Below are 15,988 nucleotides of genomic sequence, written 5' to 3' on the forward strand. Positions count from 1 at the left end.
AACTATACATTTCCCTCCCTCTGCCTGTTTATCAGTTAGTTAATGTATCCTTTCCCCCTCTCATGTTGATGCATGATCAAATACAAATAGATGTGGTTTTGATGCAATTTCAATTTCTAAGAATATTGATTAAGCAGAATATTGACTTTTCTCTATGTCTGGTTACAGGTTTTATTTCCAACTGCAAGTGATAATGGGTTTTCTCATTGTTTTGTTTATTATTCCTTCATAAAGAACAAACCAAAAAATTTTCCTATAGTCTTCAAACAGGATCCTGTTCTACAAACCTAACTTAAGCAAGATCCATTAAACTGCTATAAAATTTAAGTGAAGGCCACGCCTCAGACATGACCCTTTCTCTTTCTAACACAGTTCAGTGCTCATGGCTTTGGTACCTTTTTTTTTTAATTTATCTCACTAAAATACATGGGAGGAATTATGCATCTATGGATGAGCAATTTTTCTGTCCCTCCCAAGATTTTTTTTTTAAAGGGGAAGAATTAAACATCAAAAATCCCCAGTAAATTACAATGTGTTATCTAACAACCCTGTCTATTTTATAGGAATCTGGTGAAGATTTTGGCCATATACAAACCCACATAACTACCACACTGAATCTTCCTCAACAATTTCCCTGACCTCTAGTCAAATTAACCTTTCAAAAATAATCATTAGCATGTGGTAAAACTAGGTATAAAACATGGGAAAGTTTTCCCATATATAGCAATTATCACTGTCAAGGAAATAGTTGATAGCTCACATCAACATCATAGAAGGTGCCAACAAATGACTGGGAACACAATTTTCTTCTTTACCTAAGGCACTAAGGGCCACAGGAACCTAAAAAGATACCTGCTACTGCAGTAAGCATTTGATTTTACAGGAAAAAAGTGTAGAACAAATTAAGAGAGCAGATCTAAATATTTCTGAATGAGCCATGTTCCTAGTGCAGACTGCATATAAAAAAAGAGAGCTTGAATTCTAGTTATATGCTCTTTGCAATGCTTTCTTGGTATTTGTATCATCATATCTTAAAATATTATTCTGTAAGATCCTAACTTGCAGAGACTTCCTACTTTTTATTCTTATATAACAGACTGGCCAACCAACATGCTGTCAATGTTAGTTTTTTCCAGGACAAGCTCAACATCTATGCAACAAGGTCAAATAGCTGTCTCCCTATTTTAAATAGGATGGGAATTTTGACAATTCCACTTTCAAAGTGCAAAAACATTCCAGCACTGAGCTGCGCTCTGTCGAAAGCTAAAGTGCGACAGATGCCTTCACAGTAATTGCCAATCAGCCTCAACGCAGCAGCCGAAAACACAATACATCACACTGATCTCCTCAGCTCTCAAAGTATTCACAATCAAGGAATCTGCATGAAGAATATGAAATATGCAACAGTTTCAAAAACTGTCTCCGTGGAACTTAAATATGATAATGTATATTTTGTTCATACTTCATAAAGCATTTCCAATCCTTTATTATGCATATGAAAGGATATGTTTTAGCTTGCAAAAAAAAAACCCAACATGAAAGATGCTTTATATTTTAGAGACATGTAGGTTTCCATTAGATAACACAGGTGAAACAATCATTTAGAAAAGCCTGAATTGCTTTGAGGGGAAGACATTATTACAGAACATGCTTAATTAAGTCCCACTGCTAATTTTGTAAAATGAATACCTTGTTGAATTAGACTACAGGGAAATAAAGCACGCCTACCAGCTCCACATGCTTAAAACAATAAGAAAACACTGAGGAAGGGTTGACTTACATTTTGCAGGTAGGTCATATCCACACGTAATTTTTGCTTGTCCAGTCTCACAGCCACTCAGGTTACGACATTCAGCAACCAAGCAGGGCCCAGCAGCTCTGTGTATACAGCCATCCACTACAAAAGCAAACCCAGAAACTTTTACTTACTAAAAGCCAGTCTTTATGTTGCCTTCACACAGATATACAGTCACAAAACTTTACTGCTCATTTTTACATTCACAGCTCAGACCTACTGATCTCTAAGTAGATATCCAAATATATACAAACTTTTTTTCTGCCAGAATTAGTCAGTGTTTATCAAAAAATAATATTCTGGTAACTGAAAAGAAAACACCTAGAAAAGGTAAAGCAGAATTAAAATTTCAATGTTAGGAAAGCATCTTATTCAAGGCTCTAAGAAATTCTCACTACAAATTATGAAAACAAATTTGATCCCCAGCTAAATACCAAACTCTCTTTTACTACATACCTCTGATACTTCTACAATTATGCAGACCATTTAATGTCATCATCCTACTAATACCTTATACAAAAATTCCAAGAAATAATGCTTATGGATTTGAAATATAAAAATACCTTGTTTTGACCTTTATTCTTTTTTACATTTTTTAATTTTGCATTATTCATGCAATACTTTGGAGTTAATTAAATAATAATTACTAAAGGTTGCAATTGCAGCTAGTATGCAAGAAAATTAGTAGAGTGCATAGATCTTATTACCCTCAGGAGCCAGCAAAAGAATAGTAGCAGAGGCAAAGAATAAAAAAAGGCTGCTGGTACAGCATCTCTGCCCTCTTAACATGCAATCAAAGAAATCATTTACTGTAATTATGGCAAAAAAAGGTTAAGAAAAAGGAAAGAAAAAAACCCAAGGGAAATACTGTATGCATGAACATATTAACCACAGTAAGGCCCTAGGTCAGCAGCAATGTTGAAGATCAACTATGAGAAATAATCATCATATAAAGTACAATATCAATTCCAAAAAGGTAAAATAAGCTCAAGTATGAAGGCTAAACAAATACTTAAGGAGACAAGAAAGGAAGATTCTGTATGCATATCATTCAATATTTATTTCAGATTTCATTTCAGATTTAACCAGTTCAAAGTTACAGCAGTACCCAACAGCATGTTTGAAGCAATTAAACCAGAAAAGGTTTGAAAAGCCAAATGTAGATGGGTTTTCAAGAGATGCACATAATCTGTTCATAGCATAACCTGTGTAGCTTTCTACAGGCTAGGAGAGCAAGATTTGGGCAATATGAGGCTTGGTCACTCAGCATCCCTACCGACCATTCACTGCCCACTGGGAGGCAGGGAGACCAGGTAACTCCCTCACCCCAAGATGTTTTTCAAAGCTGGAATGGAAACAACAACTGGCCTTTCTGCATTAAAGTCATAGCTGGTTTTGCAGGGTGTTGAGTACTTCCCTGAAGCCAGGCATCCCCAAGTGGAGGGGCAGATAACATCTTTATCTGAATGAAGCTGTCTTCTACTAAGTGTTAAAAACTTGATTGCCTTTTCCAAGATGTTCTATGCCAGACTTAATACTCAGATGACCCAGTAAAATTGGATAAGCAGTTCCTTGTAATACTCCATACTCACCCTGGACACGGTGCCACTGATTTTCAAAATGTCATTTTGAAGTACTTTATATTAGACAGAAAGATAATTAGAGAATCATGTCATGTTGCACTTTCAGTGAAATTTTCTAAAATTTTCTTCTTTAAAAGAATGCGGATACCAAGCCACCAGCCGTAAGCAAGTTGTGCACTCATTATGCCAAGATACCAAGTCTTCTTACTCTACCTTAGCTTTGTTTTTAACTTACCCAAAATCTGTGCTCAACAGACTCCAAGATGCTAATGCAAGAACAGTATTTTGTGACCTCAAGGGGAAAAAGAATGCTTGAAATCTATCCTGTGCTCATAATATCTGATTTAATTATTTTAACTTAATTACTAAATGTTTTTCCAAACCAAGCAGCATAAGTAAACCAGTATGCATTGAAACCTCAAGTATATTTTTGTAAGCATCACCACCACAATCTTTACCAACATTAATATTTCCTGACACATTAACAGCACTGATGCTTAGGACTAGCACTTTCTGCATGATTCTTTACAGAGGACAAAGTCTTTCACCTCAGGAATACTGGACAAGGGCTCAAGTCCATGCAATTATTCCCTTGGCAGTGGATTAATCATTTCTACACCTGACCTTCTTCTTGTCCCTAACAAGTAGGCACCCTCCCTTGAGCAGTGTCTGTACAGCAGTTTGTTCAGTGACCCTCTCAACCAAATCATCTGGATAAATCAACCACTTTTCCCCCCAAATCCATTCATTTTAACCCAAGTCCAGCTCAGCGCACAGCCAAACAACAGAACCCACAAAAAGGAACCACTGCCTCTGGAGAGGAAGTAGAAGCACAGATTTATCACTACTTCTAAATCTGCAATGTATTAACATACCCGATATGTTAACATACCACGTGCCAGATCAGATCAGCTGTGACAGTGAACACATAGGCAGTCCCAGCTCCCCTTCTATAAATCATCTCATGGCGGAAGAAGCATGCTCTTAATGCACATACAGCTACGATACAGATGGTCTATCACTAGATTCCTGGAGCTGGTTCCACACAGGTTGTCCAGTCTTTATAATCGAAGCAGCCTCCAGAAAGATGAAAACATAATTGAAGAAAATTAAATTTTTAACAGAGGAAAATAGATTCCATCATAACCTGGAGTACTATGTGCAGCTCTGAGGTCCCCAACATAAGAAAGACATGGACCTGCTCAAGCAGGTCCACAGGAGGACCACAAAGATGTAAGAGGGCTGTAGCACCTCTCCTATGAAGACAGGCTGAGAAAGTTGGGGTTGTTCAGCCTGGAGAAGAGAAGGCTCCAGGGAGACCTTACAGCAGCCTTCCAGTACTTAAAGGGGGCCTACAGGAAAGATGGGGAGGGACTCTTTATCAGGGAGTGTAGTGATAGAACGAGGAGTAACAGTTTTAAACTGAAAAAGGATAGATTTAGATTAGATGTAAGGAAGCAGTTCTTCACTGTGGGGCTGGTGAGGCACTGGAACAGGTTGCCCAGAGAGGTTATGGATGCTCCATCCCTGAAAGTGTTCAAGGCCAGGTTGGATGAGGCTTTGAGCAAGCTGGTCTAGTGGAAGGTGTCCCTGCCCACGGCAGGGGGGCTGGAGCTACATGATCTTTAAGGTCCCTTCCAACCCAAACCATTCTATGATTCTATGATAGCCAATTTTGACATGCAACAAGGGAAATGAAAGGTATCTGCCAAAACCAAACAAGCAGACATGCATACTTCTCTTATAAAGGTGGCATAACAGAAAATGATTGAATCCTCCAGACAGGCATAGATGGAAATATAGACATTAGCATTTGATAAACTTCAGTGACCAATGACACAGAAAAATGAAGGAGCAGGGGCACAACCACCACCAAAAAAAACCCCCAAAACCCAAACACCAAAACACCCACAATTTTCTGAATAACCTCTTTTTTCTACCATATTTCATTAAAAACTTGAGCAGAGATGACCTCTGATCTACGTATGCATTTTCCATTTAATATAACTCAATAAATCACGCTGGAAATATTCTACGTTTCCAATAATATATACAATCTATAACACAAGTTTAATAATTCTTAAAGCAAAAACTCAAGCAGTGAAATATCTTGCCAAATATGAGCACTCTGCATAACATAAAGAAAAAAATTGGCAAAGGTGGAATAGATTAGCAAATCTAAACGTGATACTTCAGCCTCTGCTAAAATGTGTCTTAGCTGTATTAATTCAAAAAAACATGGAAAAGGCATGCACAAAACATTTACGTGAGATACTTTGTTTTCTGGAAGTGTGCACTGACTAGTAATGTAAGTGTACAGAGAGGTAAGCATTGTTAACATGGAAACTTTTTGGAAATTACAGATAACAGCAACAACCTCAGGAGGGAAAAATGATGGCCAAAGATATATTGTTATTGTGTAGTAAGGAGGAAGAGATTTACATGATAATAATGGCATGCTGCCAAATTACTTTTATAGGAAAGTGAAGAGTCTTTGATACATTGGTTTCAGATACTTCGTCTGTATGATCAGTTTGATATATTAGATACTCATCTGCGTTTTTCAAAACAGATTTGGAAAACGTTAAACCATATCCCACTGTTCCTTCCCTGGAATTTCTTTGTGCAACTGGCTGAAAAACCCAGGCACTTATGGTCAAATCTGACTTGCGTCATGTGACAGTGATACGGAATTATGCATTATCACTGTTTTCTACAACCAATGAAAAATGTCATTTTACTTTGAAGCTATCACTCTGCTTTACAGTATGCCATTTTTCTACAGGCTGCCCTTCCTGTCCAGGTTTCTGGAAATCATATATATACTTTGGGTCATTTATATACACAAGGGACCTGCCATTTCACAGCTACAGGGAAGATGTGGGAAAATCCCACAGACATGACTATCAATCATAGAAATCCCATCTCCGGTCTGCATGCTGATTAACTGGCATTTCTAAGTACTGGTAACATTGAAGGCACTAAAGGTAGGGCTGCTAACCATCCTTATTGATACTATGTTTCTTGATATGAGTTTCATACTTGTAAACCACCTATTTCTAAGGACTTCTGAAAGCATTAATATTAAATGAGTCCTGCGCAGGGCCACCAGCAAGGCAGCAAATATCCACAGGATGGTCTCTCTTCTCTTCTGTGTTCCCTTCTCAACATGCAGGCTGCCAGGCTGCCTAGTGATCCCTACAATCTACCTTGAGGTAAAATACATGCTTTGAAAAAACACACAGCACTTCTGCTTTCAGATGACTGCAAAGACTTCAGCAGGTCAACTTGTCTTCTGAAGTGTGATCCCATTATTCACTGCACTGTCACATGTGGAGACCCCATACAAATGAGGTTTCTATATGTACTGTTTCATCACGGCTTGGCTGGATGAGCACATGGAAGGGGTTTCTTAGTTTTTGAAGACCTACATACATGAACTGTATTTTGAGGGCTGAAGAACAGCTCAAGGAGCTTGAGATTTAGCTCTATGGTTCAAGTCATTCATGCTTGCATAACGCTATTAAAAGTACTACTCCAACATCTTTTCATTAAAAATATTATTAGCAATCTCATTGCATGCATCCATAAGTTTTAGGAGCCACCAGGGACAGCATTTCGTTCTCCCTACAATTCAGCAGAAGCCGTTAATGAAGAAAAACTCTTTTCAAATCTACTGCAGTCAATGGTATTGGTTGCACAAAGAAGTCACCCGAAAGTATTTGCTTAAAATACATGGACAAAATCAAGTATCAAAATAAAACTCCTAGGCACAATGAGAGCGTACTAAAAACAATGTGTTAAACAAAACCACAGAAATCCTTGACAACATCTTTCTACACTGCACAGTAAAGGGTGCTAAAAGGTTAAATCCCTTCTTATTTAATTTATGTTGTGGTGGGTTGACCCTGGCTGAATGCCAGGTGCCCACCAAAGCTGCTTCATCACTCCCCTCCTCAGCTGGACAGGGGAGAGAAAATAAAACAAAAGGCTTGTGGGTCAAGGACAGAGAAGGATCATTCACCAATTAACCTCACGGGCAAACCAGACTTGACATGAGGAAATTAGTTTAATTTATTACCAGTTGAATCAGAGTAGGATAATAAGAAATAAAAACTAAATATTAAAACACCTCCCCCCCACCTGTCCCTTCTTCCCAGGCTCAACTTCACTGCCGATTTTCTCTACCTCCTCCCCACCAGCGGTGCAGGGGAACAGGGAATGGGGATTGCGGTCAGTTCATCACACATTGTTTCTGTTGCTCCTTCCTTCTCAGGGGCAGGACTCCTCACACTCTTCCCCTGCTCCACTGTGGGGCCCCTCCCATGAAGTTCTCCAATGTGAGTCCTTCCCACAGGCTGCGGTTCTTTTTGAACTGCTCCAGCGTGGGTCCCCCATGGGGTCACAAGTCCTATCAGAAAACCTGCTCCAGCATGGGCTCCTCTCTCCACAGGGCCGCAGGTCCTGCCAGGAGCCTGCTCCAGCGCGGGCTTCCCACGGGGTCACAGCCTCCTTCGGGCATCCACCTGCTCCGCTGTGGACCTTCATGGGCTGCAAGGGGACAGCCTGCCTCACCATGCTCTTCCCCACGGGCTGCAGGGGAATCTCTGCTCCGGTGCCTGGAGCACCTCCTCCCCCTCCTTCTTCACTGACCTGGGTGTCTGCAGGGTTGTTTCTCTTACATGTTCTCACTCCTCTCTCCGGCTGCAGTTGCTGTTGCACAGCAACTTTTTCCCCTTCTTAAATACGTTATCCCAGAAGTGCTACCACTGTCGCTGATTGGCTTGGCCTTGGCCAGCAGCAGGTCCCTCTTGGAGCCGGCTGGCATTGGCTCCATGGGACATAGGGGAAGCTTCTAGCAGCTTCTCACAGAAGCCCCCCCTGTAGCCCCCCCACTCCCACCTCCCCCTCCACCAAAACCTTGCTGATGCAAACCCAATACAATTGTAAAACAACTGTATTTGTTCTCTGGAATTAAAGGTTTAAAACTATATAGTAAAAAATATTTAATTACTGATGTACAATATAGAAGAAATCTATTTCTTACAGAAAATCTCTTAAAAATGCAGATTAAGCAAAAGCACAGGAAACACAGAATTAAGGGTATCATGGGATGCTGCTTAAAAAAACCAAACAAAAAACCCACTCAGCAAAACTAGCCTTGCAGTGCAGATGGTAATAAAAAAGGGTAAGGTAATCAAACACCACAGCAAAAAAATACAAATTCCCACAGGAATAATAAAGCCCAAACTTCTTTTGTGACCTTGTGTATGAGTCTGGATAAACTGAAGTTATGGTGTAAACAACACCTGCAGATTTATCATGTTATATTTCAAGAATCTATATATTCTTTTTTCCATAGTAATCCCTGTTCTCTGGTGCTTTTCCAGACTTTTATTTATCGTTTTCACTAGGAAATTCAGGAGATTTACTTATTTAAGAAAGTTAACTGTGCATGGTTTATCTATGGAACAGTACTGTTCTCCCACATGGCAAATGCCAGGAGTGAATAAAACCAGAAAACTGTCAGTATATCAGTTATATTGCTAGGGACACACAAGAGGAAGCTGTTTTACCCAGACTGTAGCACACCTCTGGTATACATACCCTCAGTCCTTGTGGACCTTTTGAAAATGCCCATTGCAAGGACGTATGTGGAAACCAGAAGGAAAAAAACAAAACAAAACCAAAAAAACCCCAACCATCCCCCTAAACCCCCCATCAAAACCCCCAAAACAGCCAAAAAACAAACTCACAACCAAAAGCAACCTCATTCTGCAAAACTGCTAAAGTACTTCTCGGAAGTTCATTGGAATCAAATGCTGCCAAAGTTGCAACTGCACCTCTGAGACCGATGTCACGGGGAAATAAATCCTGCCCAGCAAGAGACAACAGCTGCTGGTCTAATGAACAAAGGTGGGGATCTTAAAAAGATTACAACACAGATGCCAGTCGGCCGCTGCTGCTAGAAATGGCAGTTTATATTATGGAGATGGCCTCTGCCATTGGGAAGTTTAATGAACTGAACATTTTTAATCAATGCACTGGTTTATAGGCCTCCAACATAATTAATTTTAAATACTTAGCATTTATACAGTACTTTCTGGCCAAGATCTCAAAGAGTTTAAAAGCATGATCTGCTTTAGCCTTAAAATTCTCCATTTTAAAAACAAAAAGCACAGATGAACCATTTACTTTGAGATGGCTATTTCACTGAATTAGGTTCATGTTTCATCACAGACAGTCTAAATTTATAGTTCTTTAAACATTCTCATTTTCAGAAATTCTTAGTGCCTACACTAGAGTTAAATCAAGACAAAACTGAGAGTTTAAAGTCTTGATGCTTAAGCTACTAATTACCTAATGTGTCAATTCACATTCTCCGTATAGTGCCTATCTTTAAGAATCAACATTTTGAGGCTGCACAAGGGACCTCATTGCAGCCAGAATTAAAATTCTGGGTCCTCCCAGGTCCAACCACCAACCTATGCTGCAGAGAGAGTTTAATGAAAAGTAATAATAAGATGCAACAAAACCATTATTTCAGTACAAACTCCAAGGAACAAAACTACTCATAACAATGGCACGTGCAAGCCTTATTGTAAAGTCATACATGGGAAACTTGTATTTTAGAATATTGTTTAGCGCAAATCCTCAAAATTCAGCATTAAAACCCACAGTTATTGCCTGTTATGGTGAAAAGTGCTTGGAATTAAATTTTAAAACCTACTGGTTATTTTAAGAGAAGGCTGTCCTTAATCTGAATGCAGCTCACATTCAAGCATGACAAAAGCAGCTGAAAGATCCAACATAATCAATGGCCATGCTATAAACAGGCAAAAAGACATATGGAAATAAAGAAGTCAATAATGATTCAAAGTAAAGCTCCCTTACCCATGGACCTGTTAAATTTTAAGTGTTCTACATTTATTGCACACAACCAATCATTCTTACTTTGACAAAAAACACAAAACAATAGTAAACTCACAGATTTTGGCAGATTTTTTATTTTAGTCAAGTATCTTGGGATATCAGAAACTCATATTAAAAATATAAGCAAAGCCAAGCAAAAGTTGTTCTGTCACGTTAGCAATGACGATTGGTAAATTCCTTCCATAAATGACTAAGCAATAAAGAAAGCATTCGTTTTATCTCGCACTTAGGACGTCATCTTTCTTAGTCTCCAAGTGCTCCACTCCAATTTTGTAGACATTATAATGTCAATAGGATTCACACTTTTGTCAGCCCACTCAAGCAGCATAAGGGCTCAGAGAGACATGGGTCTGATAAACCTGTCTGAATGTCACACTTTTGGCAGGAGAAAAAGAACTAGGAGAGGCTCCAATAGTGTTTTTCCAGTTTTTCCCAGTCCAAAATGCTGACATTAAGGCATGTGTGAAGGAACCATTCACTTCCTTTTAATTATGTTAGTGTTGAGACACCTGACATACCACACTCTTCTGCATAGAAATGAGACAGCTAAGCCTTAAATACCTCATTGCAGCAAGCAGAAAAATTGCATGTTGTTGTTTATTGAGAACTGAAGTGATAAGCTGAAGTCTGGTGAAATTTCAGGCTATTCTACGCTATTAAACCAAACTCAGCTGATGTTCATCTCAACTTGCTTCCCCAACTTCCCAAACTAACTACTAAGAAGCTGCAAGTTTTTTTCACCCAGTATCACCATGAAGAAATGGGTTTGGTGACTCAAAAATCCTTTCCTCAGCCTCCTGGGCAGTCAGTACTTCCTTTCCAGCTGGACACTGCACAGATTGGAAGGACAAAAAGGCTTATCTACATTTTATTGCTAGGATGCCTACTTTGTCCTGGATTTCTGTTCATGTTAGTGTGCTATTACTACAGGACACTCATTCTTCACCAAGAAAACAACTCTGAAGTCCAACTTCATGCATCATAGCCTCTTCTTATGCCCACTAAAAAAAATAAAAAGTGCATAGAACAGATTAAGAATAGGACTGTGTGAAAAAAATTATTGCTGTGTCCCTCTGAAAAGGCAGGAAATTGGGAGAGATAATTACACTTATTGCACTACCCAGTTTAGGGCTACAAATAAAATTCTATTAGTTAAGCTTTAACCTACCATTTAGGGTTTTGCACCACCTTGAATTTAAATTATGTAAATGTTTAGGGAGATTACATCTGAACTTTTTTTCCCCCCCACTTTCACAGCCCTTTGCAAATTAGGCTCTGCTTAAGACTTATTTCTAATTCCACACAGAAGAGTCGATGCCCACCTTCAACTGGACCAAGATGCCAACCTCCTTCAGCCCCCCACTTATTTCTTTTTTAAAGAAGCACCTTTGTGCTTCCTCCCTCAAGCACAGGAGAAATGCACAGTAAATATCCACATTATTGTTTTTAAAATCTCACTGAAACTCTCTTTTGCTGTGATGGCTATTAAGCTATTCATGACATTAGGCTACTACTGTCACATCATTCTCTGTCCAGTGCATAGAACTATGGAGTCTATTTTTCCTCCTGTACGGCTTGGAAACATTAAGTTAAATTCTGAGAAACAGTAAGGAAACAAGTATCTAAAAAGATAAAAAACTTGTCGGAAAGGGCAATGAAACTCAGATTTTACTTTAAAAAGCAATTTACTAATGTTCTGATGCTGCATGTAAATGAAATAAAGAACACGGAAATGGACAAACTGGTAAGACTTACTGTCCATCTGTCTCAGCAGCCTATCTCACATGATGGCCAAAGGAAATGCTTAAAAGAAGAGGGCACGATCAAAGAAAGAAATTACAAGAGCTTCCACTGAATAATTCTTCCAACCCTTCAGTACTGGCAACTCACAAACCTGAGCAACATGTCTTTTCTGTATCACTCTGGACATGGTTTTTTTTCTTGGGTTTTTGTGAGCATCTCAAACTCATACAAGCATTTGGATTTGTATCTTTCAATTTTATGTAGTCCTCTGTGTAATGTGGACAGCACCATTAGCAAGGACATAAATACTGCAGATTATTCTCAGTAAAAGCATGCTGCTAACCTAGAAAAAGAGAATGAAAATAGAAAAACTTCTGCAAAGTCTTCAAGGAAGCTTTTTGTTTGTTTTTTTTCCCCACACAGACAAGCACTTCCACTCTGTTGTCCGATAACTATTTTTCTTTGGGTTTTTTGTAATACATCATTTCCTTCTCTGTAGGTTTCAGCATTTTAGGGCTCTGCATGAAAACACAGGAGACTGCAATGGCATGCTCCATTACTTGCAAACGTTTCAAAAATACTGAGTGCATGGGCCAGTCATGGCAGATGAATTGTATTAGGCCACAATAGGTATTTGCATATTTGGAGTACAGTTATTAAGCAGTCATCACACAGTGATTATACAAATTTATTCACTATGATCAGCTAGCGGTTGTCAGGCACAGGTCAAGGATTTAGACAGAGCAGGCTACCAAGTCATAATTGTAAAATGACTGCGTGAAAGGAAGCCTTGTAACTGTGGTGCGTCCTCACAGCCCAACAGGCTGTTGGCATGTCATTCCTAACCGTTTTAAAGATATAATGAAAATTTAAAAAAAAAGAACTCTAAAGTTAACCACTTTTTCCCTACTGAAATGCAAGGAGAGATGATCTAAGATCTTCTCTCCACAGAGAACAGGGAAGCAAAGGCATTCTCACATAGGTCTTTGCAGATTTGAAGCCTGAAGGCCTCTGTAGCAAAATACAACTTCTAATTAAATATAACTAAACCAGACACAGGAGAATGTGATGTTTCTCTTTAGCTATAGGATGCACCAAGTACCAGAACACTACACATCACTGCTATAATAAAAGAATACATTAAAGCTTTTGAGAAAACCTGGGAGAAGACACTGAGCCTGAGCCAGATGAGGGAGGTGTGTGATGCAAGGTGAATAGCTCCACTTTCCTTAAAAATCTTGCAAAAGAAAGATGGGCAGGTCTGCCAAGAAAAAGTTTTCGTCACTTATGATCTCAAATATTACATTCTAAACACTTTTTATGAGCAATTTGTTTGTTTGTTTTCAAGAGTCATCTCTTCCCCTCTAACCCATACGGGTTCAGCTTGACTATGCACTGAATCTTGACGCAGGTTTAAGTGATGCATTATCTACCAGAGAGAGAAGATGAAGAAAGTAACAGAGAAAAGGTTAGCTACAGAAGGAAAGTACGTCCCGTTCTGGGCATACTTCAAAAGGGACTTAAACACAGGGATTGTAGGAACTCTGAATTAGGGCAGTAGCTGGAATGTACAAAGGAGTAAGACTAAGTATCAACAAGGAGATACTCTCTTGCTTGCAGTAAGGCTTAACAGGCTATAGGGATACTATGAATTATTTACTGAGTAGCGGCTGGTTTTCTTATTTCCTGGACCATTTTCACTTGTGCTAATTTACTTTATCGTGAACCACTGAAGGGAGAAAACCTGGTTGAGATACTTCTCAGTCTGCAATCACAGAAACATCCTCTCAATTTGGCGTGCTGTTTCAAGCCAGATTAATTAACAGTATTAATTATACCAAAAATTGCCTTGCAATAGGTAAATCCAATTGAACACATGACAATGTATTCAAATGGGATAATACAAGGGAAGAAAAAGGTAAACACTAGATTAACCAGAAAATGATGTATGAACAAGGTTCTTTCAGACAGTGTTTTAACACAAGCCTGAGAACTAATTATCCATAAAAAGTCTCAAATATTCTTTTCCTTTTGTCAGGAGGCTATGACAAATCATATGGGCAACACATCTAAGAGAAACATAACTTAAAAGATCTTGCCAAAAGATAACTTAAAAGACCTAGGACACAATCGACATTCAGTAATGTTGAAATATCAAATGTTTTCCAGCAACATGCAAAAATATCACATACACTAAGCAGAATTTCCCCTATAAAACCAGTAACATATCCTGATAGAGAGTCATACTGAAAATCAAATACAGAAGAAAAACTATTTACTCTCACTAATATGTCAGATTGCATTGCAGAATCTGACAAATCGCATCAGCACAACCTTCACACATAGTTAACTGTATATGGAGTAAAGGGGGCAAGCTGCCACCATCAGTCCCTACCTTCCATTTCCACTCCTGGACAGATTGTCTCTGACAGTAAAGTTCTGTTTCCAAGGTAAATGGAAAAGCATTATACTAACCTAAGTCTGTCACATATATTCATAATGATCACGTGGAATTTAAGGGACTGCATAACCATGAATAAAAGGAAAAGGAATAAAAACTCTTGAGCATTTGTTTATTTATTTAGCGTCCGAAATATAAAGAAGATAATGGAAAGAGCATTAGATTAAAAAAATGCCTTCCACATTGCCCACTGTATTTGGGTTTTTTTGCAGTGTAATCACTTTGGACAAAAATAATTTAAAACAGGAAAAGGACACAAAGCCTGATAATAGCTAGTGACCTTTAGAGTTAATGGAAGACTTTGAATCCAAAAGTTGCACTGGGAACTTCTCTGAGCTGTTCACTATCCAGCCCTCCACAGGGCCGTACCCCAACAACTTGTTTAATCAAGTCCCACACAAGCTTTTTTAACCTACAAGAAAGGTAAGCCTGTAATTAATGAACTTATTACTTATCTGAGCTGCCTGCAACCCTCCTTACGCACCATGAGTTGTGGGAAGGGAAATTAAAGCACTAAGCACAGCTTAAAATTACAATCTAATAGTTTTTGAGTAAGAAACAAGACATCCCACTCAGATGGCTATATTTACCAGTTCGGTTATTCTGGTAATTCCCTCCCAAATAACTTCATGTTTGTCCTAAAACACTATTAAAAGAGACATAAGGAATAGAAGAACTAAAGAGCTGGTTAATCTGTGCAGCATCATTATGTATTATTTAGTTTAATATCATCTTGTAGTAAATACAAAATCATTATGTGTCATTTTCTTCAAGAGAACATTGTAGTAAATCTGGTGTTGCAACAGAACCATTAAAGTATCATAGTGTACACAGAAAAATTCTACTGATTAGCAAGCAAAAATATGTAATTATAGCCACAGTGTGGGACTCAGTTGGCTGGTGTTTTATTGCATACTGCTTTGTAAGACTACTTTGCTGCCAAAACTAATGAGGAAAATAGTGAGTTGTTACTTCCAGTTGTACTAGAGGTTTTTGTCTTGATTTTATTGACATTTATAAAGTGATCATCACATGTAACAAACAAGCCACAGTGCCAACACTGTGAGCTGCAGTCTACAGTAATTAACAAGTAAACAGCATCAATTCCATAACAATGTTCCATGGATACATAATGTATTAACTGAATTTTTAAGAGGTAATCCTGAACAGTTTACCCAAAGCATCTCGAGTCCTCCACAGTTTGAGCAATATTAATGAAATAATACAACAGCACTGAGACATGACTTTAAAAGGAAAAAGCAGCTCAACATTAGCCCATAAAAACTGTGGTAGACATATTCAAATGTGCATATGTCCAATATATAAAAATACAGTTTTTAAAGAAAACACATATAAGTAGAAAGACTGAACAATATATATCCTATGATATCTGGTATTATACTTAGGCCTCCAAATATTCTTTTCCAGCTTTCCTTAAAGGGGGGGGGGGGGGGGGGGGGGGGGGAATTTTTT

At 38.5% G+C, this 15,988-nt stretch overlaps 1 protein-coding gene across 1 annotated transcript in view; it reads right to left on the reverse strand.

Annotated features, from left to right (window-relative positions):
- The window catches only part of MACROD2 (MACRO domain containing 2), an 896,045-nt gene that overhangs the window by 618,800 nt on the left and 261,257 nt on the right, over positions 1 to 15,988 (reverse strand). The window contains exon 5 of the mRNA XM_010574793.1: positions 1,781 to 1,897. Within this exon, the coding sequence (XP_010573095.1) occupies positions 1,781 to 1,897 (117 nt within the window). The remainder of the gene's footprint in view (positions 1 to 1,780; positions 1,898 to 15,988) is intronic.

Source organism: Haliaeetus leucocephalus, unplaced genomic scaffold (genome assembly GCF_000737465.1).
Source record: "Haliaeetus leucocephalus isolate CR32 unplaced genomic scaffold, Haliaeetus_leucocephalus-4.0 Scaffold450, whole genome shotgun sequence".
NCBI lineage: Eukaryota > Metazoa > Chordata > Aves > Accipitriformes > Accipitridae > Haliaeetus > Haliaeetus leucocephalus.